Raw genomic sequence first — 14,562 nt, 5'->3', positions numbered from 1 at the left:
GCTGTGCTGAAAGTGTGGTCTGAACAGAATACGTTCATGTAATTTTAAGCCTCCAGAGCAAGAAAACATGAAGTAAACAATAAAGTAAAGTGCCATCACAACTCTTTTCAGACAGCTTGTAAAAATGCGGAACCACAAAGGTTTTTCAGGGATATTAAAGAGTAAGTTCATCCAAAAATGAAAGTTCGGTCAATATCTACTCACCCTCATACTGATGGAAAGTCTAAAAAAAAAAAGACAAAACATTTCTGGAGCTTCACAGCAAAACAGCATTGCAACATTCTCCTTAACAACTGAAGTAGATGGAGACTTGTTTTAAAACATACAAGAAAACTGAAAAAAACTAACATAACATTGCTCCATACAGCTGGTCCATCTTAATCCAACTCTCCAGAAGCCTGCAGATCCAAAATTGATTTTAAAAGATGTCATTTACACGCTCAAAACGCAGTCATGCTTGTGCACCCACTTCAGATGGCAATGCTGTTTTGTTGTCAAGCTTCAGAAATGTTTTGTGGATTGAGAAACTGAGAAACACTCGACTTTCCGTCAGCATGAGACTGAGCAGATATTGACCGAATTTTCATCTTTGGTTGAATTTATCCTTTAATCTACACTATGACGTTCAGCTTCTCATCACACAAACAAGCTTGAGTGTCTTTGCAAGTAATAACTGGGTTTCTTTTTTTTTCAATCTCCATTTAGGATCCAACAAAATGCCTTTGTATAATCTAAGGATCTTTGATGTCGACATGTTTGACCAAACCACATCCTTCCTCAAGGCTGTTATTCCCCTTTTACAGGTTATCTACATTTTTGCCATGACCAGCATTATTCAATGTAAAGAAGTAAGATCAGAGCACAGAGTGAGGTAAATATATGAGAACGGTCTCATCAGTATGTTTATGAATGGAATGTGTCCAAAAACTATTTTACTATTACCACAAAGTATTGCTTATTTTCTTTACTTTGTTTCACTGCTTGTCTTTGGAGCCACGTAATGATCTGTTAGCTTAGAAGTAAACAATTGAGAAGTCTGCACTTTACAGAAGTAACAAGCTTGAGATAAAGCAACAGGTCATCATATTACCTCACCATCTCCAATTAATATTGTTCAGTGCATTATGATACATTTAAGTCCCTCGTGAGGGTCTGAAGTACATGAGAACTTGTCTAAGCAAGATTTTTAAGAGAAAACACACCAGTCTCACTAATTTGTAAAGCGAAATCTGACACCACTCCCCTGATAAAGACACAACAGATGTTGACAACCCAGATGTTTCCTAAAGAAATCCTGTTAACTGTGTATGTTGTTGATGTTCATAGCTGAATTGGCAAATAAGACAGCTCTAAGGCGTCGAGCATTAATCAGATTCTTTCCTGCAAACCTGCTTTGAAGTTTTGGGCTAAGACGAAGATATTTTGTTTTCTTCATCCTCAAAATCTTGCCAAGAACGGTTTTAAAATGTTTTTTTCTTGGCAAAAAGGAGACGTTGACAGCTCTCAGGAAGTTGTGGTGCCCAGCGCACGAAAGAGAACATAATCACCAGAGCAGATTGCTTCAGACATCCTGTCAGTGTGGGATGGGACCCTTCGGGTAGTTGGCAGAGAGAAATACAATGTTGTGCAAAAGCAGTGACACCTCTGAGTCTGCAAAAAAAAATGACAAAAGAGGCATAAAAATAGCATTCCATTTTAGACAAGACAGACATGCCAATAGGAAGGGTTAAAGGGATAGTTCAACATTTTGGCAGAGAGCTCGATGAGAAGATTGATACCACTACTATATCTGTGCATTAAAAGAAAATTCTACTGATTTTACACATTAAAAAGTCTGTTTACATGTGTTGGAGGGAACTACTGCATATGTGAAAACAGTTGCATAAAGCATGTTGTTGCTTCAGAGGGCATGAAGTCTGATAAATTGTTATTGTTTATGCTAAGCTAAGATAATCAGTGTACCATACAGACATGGGAGTGGCACAGATTTTCTTATCTAAGTCAGGGATGAAAGCAAACAAGCCTATTTCCCAAACATTTTAACCATTCCTTTAAATAGTCACAAAATTTAAAAAATACTGCACATTCAAATTAAAATACCTTTCAATGAGGATGTCACCTGAAGCCACTGGGTTAACCACTCTCGACACTCTTTAGCGCCAAGATTAGCAGAATTGAGCCCCCTTACATAACAAGCCTGAAAAGAAAATATTCTGTATTTATGACACAACTAACGCACACAGTGTTCGTCATATAAACAGTGTTTGGCCAGTTACAGTACAGAGTGACTGACCTGTCTGAGCTCAGCGTCACTCAGCTGATGAGCTCCCAGCCTGCTGAGGGCCCGGTCCAGCTGGAGCAGCTCCAGGGCATGGCTGTTCAGCCGCCGGCTAATCAGGAACCCCGGAAGGCGAGGCGTCAGGAAGAGCAGGGGGCTGATGTGTCTCTGATTGACCATGAAGACAGACAGAGGAGATATTCAAGAGATATTCAACAAGCCTTGTGCATTTTATGTCGACACAATGAGTGTTTTTGTGTGCAGACTTTACTGACCATCTGATCCACACCCATCCATTTTACACCCAGAGGGCGTCCGGAGAACAGGCCCCGAACAGCAAGGATGTCAGACACTTGAGGGTTTTCTCCACTTTGCACCTGGAGATGCACAGAAAGTCAGTTTATCCCACTTTCATGGAAAAAATGATACACTGGTTAATAAAATGAAGTGGTGGAAGGACTACAAGAACCAATCACTACATAAGACTCAATGAGGAGCATAATTAAGTAGTATAGTTTAAAAACAAAACCATGCGCTCATAGTACAATATTCCTATCAGCAAAAATGTCTGATCAGTCACTTACTTTAGCACACAGGCCCTTAAGGCGACTCTGCAGCTGACCATCTTTGACCTGACGGCTCTTATTCTCTAGTCCTTTGAGCACTGGCTGGTGGTGCTTGACCCTGAGGGAATGGTACAATCCCTGAAACTCGGCCTGCTGCCTGGGAGTCCAGAAATGACGGATGAGGAGCTGGCGGGGGAAAAAGTACCTGGCAGTGAACAGAGGGGGAGGCAGCAGATAGGAGAGAGATGGGAGAGGAAAATGGGTATCAACAGGGACAGGAAGGAAGATCCAATACAATGTAGGACATGATGTAGTATTCTGAGGGTATAATAAGGAACTCACATCAAGACAAAAACCAGGTAGTTGGCAAAGGGAGGGATGGATATCAAGAGCAGTGGAATGGCCTTGATCAAGTCTCTGCGAAACTGCAAAAGAAAAGTAAAGTTATGATGAGATAATAAAGAAATTATGCCATGGTATTTAATAAAATGGATGCTTCTTACAGGACATTTCTGCATTTTCCCACCTCCCTACTGTCAACCCACATGTGCCCGCTTTCCCTTTTGCTTTACTAGACAGGATTAATATGTGTAAAGTAATTTGATAATGGGGAAAAAAACTCCCTTCTGAACTGTAATAAAAGCTGCCCACTTCTCAAAAACAAATACACAAACAAAAAGATTTTTTTTTTACTCAGTGTCTGGTTCGGAGACAACATTTTGGATATAACTTATGGTGTGTCAGATGCCCTGTTCTCTGTGTGTATAAGTGTGGAGGCAGATTCAGTAAGGACACCCAACCTGTCTGAGTCTCTCCATGTCTCTGTAGGGCAAATCCTGGAACTGCAGACCTTCTGAGCCCATCTTTACTTTTATCTTCCTCACTTCGTTGGCATCTCGGAACAATAGTTTGAATCCTGGAACGATTCAGTGATAAAAAATAAAAAAAAGATGTTTATGATGATAAAAAATGTGGATGGAAACAGGCTGCATCTATCTATTATAATAAGGAGGTTTTGACATGTGAACAGGAGGAGTTGGGAATCGATCGAGTGGCCCCGTCCTCTACAATCCCATATAAACAACTTTGGCAGTTTTTGTACAGCGTGTGGTACCACAGTATGATAAAACTGCTTAATCTTTAAAATACCGGCATTTAACTAAATTCAAATAGTGTGCAGTAACTAAGAAAATAAACTTTTCTCCACAAGTGCCCAATGGACTTTGTCTTTGGATATAACATGGAGAACATGTAAATTATTTTATCTATGAAACTTGGACTCCAAAGCTATATATTGCTGCTTCTTCTGATGTTTCTACAATGTAAATATACAACCGGCAAAAGATCAGTGTGTCATTTTTACAACTTCAAGCATGTACAGCAAATATCTACAGAATATAACGTTAGAAATACAGCACAGAAGCCCTGAGAGGGGAGTAAACTGTGGGCTTACCTTCCACAAAAGTGTGGTAAAGCTGAAAAAAGCGAGGAAATCGCCTTTGCAGGAAACCTTCATATTTGGTATTTGCCTTCTGGAGCTTGGAGGCGACATTTCGACCAACACCTCGTCTAACTTTAGACGTTGAGTAGTGTCTACACAGGGGCAACCTGTACAGCAGAAAATGTAGACATAAACAAACATAAATGAGCATCAATCAGGAAGTTAAATTGAATGAAACCCCGGAAATCATCTCTGAATCTTCATGCCTTGGTGTTTGTGTATATTAAGAGACAAAAAATAACTTGGTAGTTGTATTCTGGACGTGTAATGACAGCGCCTAGTGGCATTATTTTTAATATAAAGTAGACAGCTCCCTCTGCATGAAGGCAGGTCTGTTGAAATGTTTCTTATCAAACATAACAAACGGTTGAGTCCACCCAGACACACAGCTAGCTTAGCACAGAGGCTCAAATGAGATGAGAGTAAACAAAAAAAGACAAATTGTGAATGAATGTAAGTTAAGGAGTCTTGGACGAACCTTGACTGGCAGGACACATAGGAAGAATAAAGGCCATTAGTTATCCTGTTTGTCCTGAGACCACACAGTCGGATCAAAGACAACTGGCTACACAGGCTCGGACAGGACAGCGCCATGTTTGACACCGGGAGTTCCGCGTAGTTACCGTAATGACCAATGACCCACGTAAAGGGTGTTCAGTTACCGTAATGTCTGCAGTACAGTACACAGATTTTAAGTATTTGAATGATGTAATTAATGTATCCTTTCTAAAGCTATTAAATGGCAATAAAATGCCATGAGGTAGACAAAAATGTCTTACTTTAAAATTCATATTGTTCATTATTTATTATTGTTATATCTGTTATCGTTTTAACCTTTATTTAACCCTCATGCAACTGATAAAAAAAAGATTATTTTGAAGATTATTGTTTTTTTTTAATTCAGACCATGAATTATCTTTATCAGATGCATGAGGGTTAAGTTTTATTATAAGGCAAAGCCCCCTTGAGGACACAAGGGAGTGTCTAGTGAAAAATATAAAAAAAACACAGATTGAAAGCCTGATAACATGGGATCCTCTACTATTAATGCTGAAAAGACAGAGAATGTAACCCCTCCCAATCCAGAGTTACAGGGTGCAGTCACTTTTCGGCAGGGCCTGCCGGAAAGTGACTGCACCCTGTAACTCTGGATTGCAAGGAGTGATATTGACCAAATTCACTGTACATGCACCTGGTTTCCTCTACTATTAATGCTGAGTTACAGGGTGCAGTCACTTTTCGGCAGGGCCTGCCGGAAAGTGACTGCACCCTGTAAGTCCTTATTGCAAAGAGTGATATTGACCAAATTCACTATACATGCACCTGGTTTCCTCTACTATTAATGCTGAAAAGACAGAGAATGTAACCCCTCCCAATCCAGAGTTACAGGGTGCAGTCACTTTTCGGCAGGGCCTGCCGAAAAGTGACTGCACCCTGTAAGTCCTTATTGCAAGGAGTGATATTGACCAAATTCACTGTACATGCACCTGGTTTCCTCTACTATTAATGCTGAAAAGACAGAGAATGTAACCCCTCCCAATCCAGAGTTACGGGGTGCAGTCACTTTTCGGCAGGGCCTGCCGGAAAGTGACTGCACCCTGTAAGTCCTTATTGCAAGGAGTGATATTGACCAAATTCACTGTACATGCACCTGGTTTCCTCTACTATTAATGCTGAAAAGACAGAGAATGTAACCCCTCCCAATCCAGAGTTACAGGGTGCAGTCACTTTTCGGCAGGCCCTGCCGAAAAGTGACTGCACCCTGTAAGTCCTTATTGCAAGGAGTGATATTGACCAAATTCACTGTACATGCACCTGGTTTCCTCTACTATTAATGCTGAAAAGACAGAGAATGTAACCCCTCCCAATCCAGAGTTACAGGGTGCAGTCACTTTTCGGCAGGGCCTGACTGCACCCTGTAAGTCCTTATTGCAAGGAGTGATATTGACCAAATTCACTGTACATGCACCTGGTTTCCTCTACTATTAATGCTGAAAAGACAGAGAATGTAACCCCTCCCAATCCAGAGTTACAGGGTGCAGTCACTTTTCGGCAGGGCCTGCCGGAAAGTGACTGCACCCTGTAAGTCCTTATTGCAAGGAGTGATATTGACCAAATTCACTGTACATGCACCTGGTTTCCTCTACTATTAATGCTGAAAAGACAGAGAATGTAACCCCTCCCAATCCAGAGTTACAGGGTGCAGTCACTTTTCGGCAGGGCCTGCCAGAAAGTGACTGCACCCTGTAACTCTGGATTGCAAGGAGTGATATTGACCAAATTCACTGTACATGCACCTGGTTTCCTCTACTATTAATGCTGAAAAGACAGAGAATGTAACCCCTCCCAATCCAGAGTTACAGGGTGCAGTCACTTTTCGGCAGGGCCTGCCGGAAAGTGACTGCACCCTGTAAGTCCTTATTGCAAGGAGTGATATTGACCAAATTCACTGTACATGCACCTGGCAAACACAGAGAATGTTATGCAGAATGTAAAGGCAATCCGTTACAGTTAGCCTGCAGTTCTATATATACTGCATTATTGTATTCATAATTATGCTCTTAAAAGTACAAGTTATCCAAAAAGTTACTTAAGTAAATGTAATGAAGTAAATGTAAATCGTTATTACCCACCTCTGATAGCACTTACTAATTTCTCAGTATGTGTTATATGATTGCTATCTAATGTGACGTGGAAACACTCCTGCATTCTTTTCTGCATTGATTTCCTAATCCTCGTTATAAAATCACTGAAACAGGGATATTGAATTATGACTTTATTTATAGATCAAAGCGGTGTAAAATCACATTGCAACAACGATAACAACAACAACAACAATAAAAGTGGCAAGGTAAAGCATCTACCCTCATCAATTGTTGACAACTAGCCTACATTATGGAAACATCAGGTTACTTTTTTATCTGCGCCGTTCTTTTTCCGTAGCCTCTTCACTTGGGCCACAGGACTGCACAGTAAAAAAAAACATTTCTCTCGGTGCTGCGTCTGCCAGCTGACCCGTAGTAGACCTTCGCCCACTTCCTCTGAACTGATGCGCGTTCCCGTCGGGGGCAGTCGCTTTTCGGCAAGCAGTCTCTTCTCGGCACTACACCGGAAGTCACGCGATTTCTCGCGATGATATCTAAAAACCCAAGGGGCGGGCAGAGTCACGAAGTATTTTCGCAGGTCAACAGGTCAAGAGCTGGATACAGGGCTATTTTTCACGGTAACACTACATTTTTTTAATAAAAACTTGTCAAAACTTTTAGACACGTTAAGATTTTACTATTTTAAATGTGTATGTTTGGCTTTGCTCCAACAGGTAGTGTGAATTGTACTAGTTTTGTTAGCTAGCTCACGACTTGCTTGTTTTGCTAGCAAACATGGCCGCGGGCCAAATATATTCCGCATGAACGGCGAGCTAGCTAACAAACTCGTCGACTGTTTCTAGAAAATGTGCATTTTTACACGTCAATATCCTCAAAATGTACCTGCAAAAGGAAGCCAAATATTTGTTAAATATAAACAAATACATTTGTTTAATGCCATCCAGGTGAAACGCATCCCGTGCTCCTCAAAGAGGCAGGTTGGAAACTGCAAACACTGGATGTGGCGGACTGTGTTTTGAATAAAAAAAACAATAAAAACAAACCCACAGCATCAAGCAATCACACTTTCAGGCGATAACTAGGCACACCTGCGGGGTAACCTGCACAGTTGGACAGAGTCCTGAAGATTGAATCTGATTGGTTGTTGTCGTGGTTCTCCAGCTTTTAAAAAGCTGCACGTGCTCCTAGTACACTGATGGTATTTGTTATCTTTTTTCTCGTCCAGGCGGTGACATCCATCTTTGTCATTCCCACTTCCCAAAATGACGACCGTCATCCGTTATGGATCGAGCACTGGTCCAAACAGGACTGCGTCTTCCGAGAGAGCCCAGCTACCAGAGGAATCTGGTAATACTAAAGATATTCATCCACATTAAGTTGTCATCTGGTTTAGTAAGGGCTACTGGGTGAAGAGAATTAATTGTTTTTTTCTGATTTTTAAAGATAAAGGGAACTGTGACCCGGACAAACTTCTCCCCTGTCCCTTTGATAAGAGCCACCAGATCCGAGCCTGCCGCTTCCCTTACCATCTGATTAAGTGCAGGAAGGTGAGTTGAGTGCTTATTTATTGCACCGAAAATTAGCAGGTAAGGACAAAGATTGTTGATCTATAATGCAATACAGTTCAACAGCACAAACTGCAGCCCCTAAAATAACCACCTCTAAAACGGTTTAAACAAAAACTGAAGGTTAAATTTATTGCTGGACTGTTCTATTGGCAACTGAATGTATGTCTGGCACATTTTCTCTTGTCATTGCTGTTTATCATATCGATAAAGTCCATTCTTGTCATTAAACATAAGTTGATTGTGATGTCTAATAATGTATCACGCAACTATCGCAAGTAAATTGGCATGGTCACTTCTGTTCTGCATTTTAATAGAAATCACCATATATCTCTGTTTATTTTGACTTTGGTACTTATTTGCTGAAATTTGGAACCCATAAGACAAAATTTAAAGTGTCATAGTCATTCACCTGCGTTTGCAAGACTTTACCATAACATGTGAGGCGATTAGAGTAACTCGAATAATTCGATTACAAAAAATGATCAAAGCAAATTCGCATCAAATTCACTTTTCTTGTTTGACATTTTTACATTCTGTGTGTGTGTGTGTGTGTGTGTGTGTGTGTCTCATTACACTTGTGCCATGTGCATGTTTGTCCATGATTCGATTCACAGAGTAACATACAGAGTGCAGAGGTCAGAGGTTTGATTATTACTTCTCCCTCACCAATTTGTAGAATCATCCCAAACTTGCCAGTGAACTGAAAACCTGCCCTTTCAATGCTCGCCACTTGGTCCCCAAGCATGAGCTGACTCACCATACGGAAACCTGTGAGGACAGAATATCTGTGGATGCTGAACAGGGTAAGATCATCTCCTGATTGTCTTTCTTATACTGCAGCGTCAACATGTGCTGACAGTGTTTCTAAATTGACTTATGCTCTGTTTACAGCTTCAAGGGCACAGTATGGACACACTAAATGGCAGGTCCCGGTCAGTACATGGGTGAACCCAAACATGACTGAAGATTGGGACGAAGGTATTATTAACCTAGTTTGACATATTCAATGCCAAGTCTCTAAAGCTTTATACTCAACAATATTTCTCCTCGTGTGTACTCTGAACCAGACTTCAACAGATGGATTTGTAATGCAGTGTCTGTAAAGTTAACAGTGTTTTTGTCTTGCAGAGGCTGACGATTCTGCTGTTCCTTTTGTGTGGGGTGTGAACACGGTATTAAAAGAGATGTAAGTGGTCTGTTCCAGCATTCGTTGAACTTGTTCACACACGTTTTCTTTGTTTAACTGTTTTGTCTTGATTGTCTTTTGTCATGTTTCTCTGCAGACAGGACAGGAGGCCCACCAACAACCTTGGTCCATCTTTTAGAATGCCAAATACCCTCCCATGGTCTGAGCTATGAGACTCAATTTGGGTTTGCTGTATATTCATAGATCCCTGTTGGGAGGCTTATTGTGTATATATGCATGCATGCATAGTTCCTTTTTAAAGTTGTTTTTAAGTTCTTGCCCATGCAAAGATTTAAAATTTGCAGAAGTTGAAAAATGAACCCTTGTTGGATCTAGTATTGTCTTGCATCACCCCTGTTACAGAAATTAATGGTGCTATGAACAACTGCATGTTTTTTTTTATTAAAGGTGTTCAATGCAAATAATTTGAGTGTTTTATTCTGAAAATATAATTTAATAGCATGATGCAATGAGTACTGCTTTAAATAACTAGCAGTTTGACAATAATAATTTGGGATGGAGGTGATGTGTTCACCTGTGTCTGTTTGTTGGCTGGTTTTGTCAGCAGGATTACACTAAAACTACCAAACAGATTGTCACGAAACTTGGATGGAGGATGGGTCTCAACCCAGAATACACTCCATTAACTCTTGATGAGGATCCAGGAGTGTTCTGTCACTTAAACTGTGCAAAATAGGGTGTTTTTTGACATTTGAAAATGGGGGGGGGAAAGTGTATTTAGGCGGCTGGCTTCTATGTTTGAGTACAGTTCGATGTGGATCCAGTGATCTTAAATTATGGTTGAGCAGTTATGGGTGGTTTAAAAATTCAGTGATACAGGGCTAATGAGTTTGATACTGGATTAGGTTTGATACAGTACATGCATTGCAGGACTGGGCATGTTATTAGCAATACCAATTCATTAGATGATAAACTCTTTATCACTCATATCTTTAGAAGCAGTATGTCATTGTACGGCCACTAGGTGGCAGTACTCGTCAATGTTCTTTTCCAACTTTCCAGTCCTTTTGAAACTTGACTCCTTTGATTTGATTATCTCCTTTTGATTCAAGTGGCTCCTCTGAGTATCAGATATTCTGCATACAGACACGTTTCATGCATAAAGTGTCACATGAGGCAGCTGACATTAGTTTTTATGAGAAAATGCTTCAGGTGAAGGCTATAGGAGGGAGCTCATGTTGATGAGTGTCATGATAATCCCAGTGTGTGGGCGTCAAGCCAGCACACTCTGTCATATCTAAGTGGCATTATTGATTTCATGTGATGACTGTCTATTTTAGTTGTGGCTATTATTGGAAGTGTTCGGAGGGGCTCTGTGCTGCCCTGTCACCATGTGTAAAGATGAGATATGACTCCTCCGGACAGGGTACGTGCAGTATCTGTGGTCTCTATATGACCCCTCAGGCCTGTCGAGGAACCACTGCCTCCTCTTAGATGTGCTTTATATGTTACTATCCATACGTACTGTTTACAGGGTGACATGCTTCCGAGCTTGTCATCGAATTTCATATCATAGAACTCATGAAATCCCAGTTGGTGATGTTAATTGGTGCTCAGCAGGACTCAAACTTTCATGTCACTGGTGGTCGTACTTGCGGGCGAAACTGCCAGCAGGAACTGATGCTGCCAGTTGAATATGACTTGACTTGTGACAAGAGTTTAAAAAAATCTGAACAAGCTGGAAACATAAAAAGCTCTTCAGGTGTTTTATTAGTCTTAAGTACTTTTGGTGTTGTACTCTGATTTTTCCTTCTGAGAATCTATTCTTTTTACTCGGTGCCTTAGACATAAAATAAATAAATAAAGGCATTAAAGGTGCACTATGTCTTTTTGGGGAAGACATTTTAAAAGTGAGAGATCTTCATTGACTTTTTTATATACCTTTAAAAAAACAAACTGTTTTCATGACTGAATAAACTGATTAAACAAACTGACCTAAAAGGACAACACAATTTCACACTGTTTTACTGTTTATATGTGGCGGACTCTGCCACCTTTCTAGCTTCAAACAGTGTTCTGGGGACCTTACTTTCCTCTGAGAACAGCTTGTTTATTCACTTATTAATATTCTGAGTTTGAATTTTCTTCTCTAAAACTACATAGTGCACCTTTTAAACCAAGAAACAAAAGAAACATGAGGCAATATAAAAACACCTTTATTAAAAAAAGGTAAAGTGTAGTATTGCCAATTTCATTAGAATCTTTTGTCATAGTTTTATATGACAAAAGATTCTAATGAAATTGGCAATACTACACTGAAAATACTGCACTTCTACATAAGTACAGACTTGTCAGCAACCACATGTTCTCATAAGTAGGGATACATGATTTAAATCGGGCCTATAAACTATGGGAAATTTATATTATTGGCTATTTATCAGATCAGTGAAAATACCACCGATAAATAGAGCCAATGATCAAAAGAACAAATTGTTTTCATTGACCTAACAAGCGCAATATCTAGAAACTCCAATACAGTTGATGACTGTATGCAAAATGATTGTTTTGCTTATCTCTGTGTAAGAATTCTGATGGTTGGTTCCAGCTTCAAACAAGGTCAGCCAACAGTATTATGCCGTTGGTGTCACGTGGTATCTGTGTTTCGTCAGTAGTAGTCAGTAGTAGTCATGGGGGTTGTGATGCTAACAACAAAGGTATTCGCTGATTTGCAGCCTCTAATTTCGCAGTGTAAGCTTATGGGAAATGTGACATTGTAATTACACGGTTTTGCCACCATGTCAAATTGGCTTCAAAACCCGGTGATGTTCCTGGGGGTTTGGTTACGGCCCTGCTCACAACTGTCAAGTTCAGTACTTGAGTAAAGATATTACGTTACTTTCCAGCATTGGCAATGATTATATAATGCATGTAAACTTATTTAAATGTCAGTTTCATCTTAAAAGAAAATGTAGTGTGTCATCCAAGATGAGAGGTGAAATCTCTTCAAGAAACTGAAACAAGTCCAATTGCCTATGACACAGTGCTTAGAAATACCATGACCTGGATGACCCTTCATCAACATAGTGTGTCTAATGTAATATACTGAATGATTTTTACCTCAAAAATGTTTTAAAAAAATGTTATTGTTGCTATTGATCTGTAATAAATCAATCAACCCTTTCCCACTTTTTGGCTCGAAATCTAATGCCAGACCCATATTTAGGCTCCCCCACACCAGCATCTAAAATGAAACTAAATAGCCTCAGTACATCTTGTCCCAGAGTGAGTGCCCAGTACAACACACTGCCTGTGGAGGACCTTCTGAGTGAAGTCTGAGTAAAAGAACTTGTTAATCACAGACGACATACGGCATATCGGCATTCTCACTGTGGGTATGCAGATGTTTAGCATTTAGTACAGCCTCACAGAGCCGCTAGCAGGGCTGTACACTTCTAGTGTTGTTAAATTAGATCTAATGAATACAACCAAAATACCAGAGAAACATCACAAAAATTATAACAACATTAGTAACCATAAATCAGAGAGCTACAGATACTTCATGTGATGCTTGTTAGCTTCATTTCCATGCGACTAAAACACCTTTTTCACCGGTTTCAAATAATTATTTTGAAATGATAGTTTGTGATGTTGAGCAGGCTGCCTTACGTTATAACCTGAACAGATATCTTGGTATATATTCAGATATCTGCTGCAAGTTTTTGTATTTCACAGACTCTTCTAGGATTTGGGTTGTGACAGGGCAGACAGTTCATGACATCACAAAGCTAATCTCACTGTGATGTGACTCTTATGAAACTCATCAAACTCGCGACGGCTGCTGGACACTGCAAACAAGTTTCAGGCATGCACCCCGGGCTTGTCGCCTGGAAGTGAAATCAAAGCCTCTCTGTTGATCTTGTTTTATAAATGTGACATTCCCACAGACATTAGACTCCTGCACAATGTTTAGTGGACAGTTTGTACTCTGGAACAGGAGTCTAATCCCGTAACTCTATCTGAAGCTTGTGATCGTCTATTATCACTGGCATTTCATACTCAAACCCGGCACATTACAGTTGCTCTCACTTTCCCCTAGTTTCCGCCGAGGCATGATGGGTAGATCACTAGAGCGCTGTCCTGCCCACCTTCTCCTTATGAGTGCACCATCCCTCTCATGTGGTCTGCTATCAGAGTGATGCTGACCTCATCCATCTGCTCTTATGCAAGCTTATCAAGTCCTCCAACTCTGTCATATACAAGAACTTCCTCTGTAAAGGGCTCTTAGTTCTTTCTATTTCGTAAGCAGGATGCATTGTGCATACGTGATACTATCAGACAAATGCATTAAAGCTTTTACAAGAACTTTACTTTAAGCTTAAAATTACCCTCTGGCAATGTTAAAGAGAGTGAGAAAAAAATGTATTCGTCCTCAGCTAGCTGCATGGCTCTGAGGATGGAATTGTTGGTTTGTCTTTCCACCACATAAGCTTTATCTTCTGGACTGTGAATATTTGTAAAGTAATCACACCTTAATTAATCGTCAGTCCTTACAGTCTTGCTAACCATTCATGATCCTAGGCCTCTGTTTTCCAGCTGACTTTGCTTGTTTTGGATCATCGTGGTGGATCACAGATGCCCTCGTGCTATTAACAGGTGCACCTGAGTTTTCTTTCATCTATAAATAATCTTTTAGTTTCCTGACTTGCAGTTTTTCCATATTTCATTTCAAACCGTAAAAGGGGTACATTCATGTTTCGACACACACTTGCATGTGAGAATGTGACATTATACAATGATTAAGGAGTCTGGGACACTTGAGACTGGACTGAGAATTTCAAAAGTTTCTAAAAGGGGACCAGCACATAACTGGGCGGGAGGTGAACAGGGGTACATTTT

The 14,562-nt window shown here is 40.2% G+C and overlaps 2 protein-coding genes across 2 annotated transcripts; one reads left to right on the top strand and one right to left on the bottom strand.

The window, feature by feature from the left end:
* Positions 1-693: 693 nt before the first annotated feature.
* Positions 694-4,953, bottom strand: letmd1 (LETM1 domain containing 1). The gene is made up of 9 exons (XM_073470672.1): positions 4,824-4,953; positions 4,298-4,452; positions 3,645-3,760; positions 3,187-3,269; positions 2,863-3,049; positions 2,554-2,655; positions 2,294-2,446; positions 2,101-2,197; positions 694-1,650 (listed from the first exon to the last, which is right to left on the bottom strand). Exons 1-9 carry the CDS (start codon positions 4,937-4,939, stop codon positions 1,574-1,576), a joined length of 1,086 nt encoding a protein of 361 aa, XP_073326773.1. The 5' UTR covers positions 4,940-4,953; the 3' UTR covers positions 694-1,573.
* Positions 4,954-7,472: 2,519 nt separating this feature from the next.
* On the top strand, positions 7,473-10,130 carry gtsf1 (gametocyte specific factor 1). The gene is made up of 7 exons (XM_073470768.1): positions 7,473-7,568; positions 8,177-8,298; positions 8,395-8,498; positions 9,196-9,322; positions 9,411-9,497; positions 9,648-9,705; positions 9,803-10,130. The coding sequence occupies exons 2-7, from the start codon at positions 8,214-8,216 to the stop codon at positions 9,876-9,878; spliced, it is 537 nt and encodes a 178-aa protein (XP_073326869.1). The 5' UTR covers positions 7,473-7,568; positions 8,177-8,213; the 3' UTR covers positions 9,879-10,130.
* Positions 10,131-14,562: the final 4,432 nt, after the last annotated feature.

The sequence above is a fragment of the Pagrus major genome, chromosome 7 (genome assembly GCF_040436345.1).
Source record: "Pagrus major chromosome 7, Pma_NU_1.0".
Lineage (NCBI taxonomy): Eukaryota > Metazoa > Chordata > Actinopteri > Spariformes > Sparidae > Pagrus > Pagrus major.
The sequence above is the reverse complement of the archived record's forward strand: the minus strand, read 5'-3'. Positions and strand labels throughout refer to the sequence as shown.

Excerpts from the sequence above, each read along its gene's own strand:
- letmd1 (XM_073470672.1), bottom strand. The coding sequence starts at position 4,939 with ATGGCGCTGTCCTGTCCGAGCCTGTGTAGCCAGTTGTCTTTGATCCGA. Across the intron at positions 2,656-2,862 it reads TTAAGGGCCTGTGTGCTAAA|GTGCAAAGTGGAGAAAACCC; the intron begins GTAAGTGACTGA and ends GTGCATCTCCAG. Across the intron at positions 2,447-2,553 it reads GGATGGGTGTGGATCAGATG|AGACACATCAGCCCCCTGCT; the intron begins GTCAGTAAAGTC and ends ATGGTCAATCAG.
- gtsf1 (XM_073470768.1), top strand. The coding sequence starts at position 8,214 with ATGACGACCGTCATCCGTTATGGATCGAGCACTGGTCCAAACAGGACT. Across the intron at positions 8,299-8,394 it reads CCAGCTACCAGAGGAATCTG|ATAAAGGGAACTGTGACCCG; the intron begins GTAATACTAAAG and ends TGATTTTTAAAG. Across the intron at positions 9,498-9,647 it reads GACTGAAGATTGGGACGAAG|AGGCTGACGATTCTGCTGTT; the intron begins GTATTATTAACC and ends TTTGTCTTGCAG.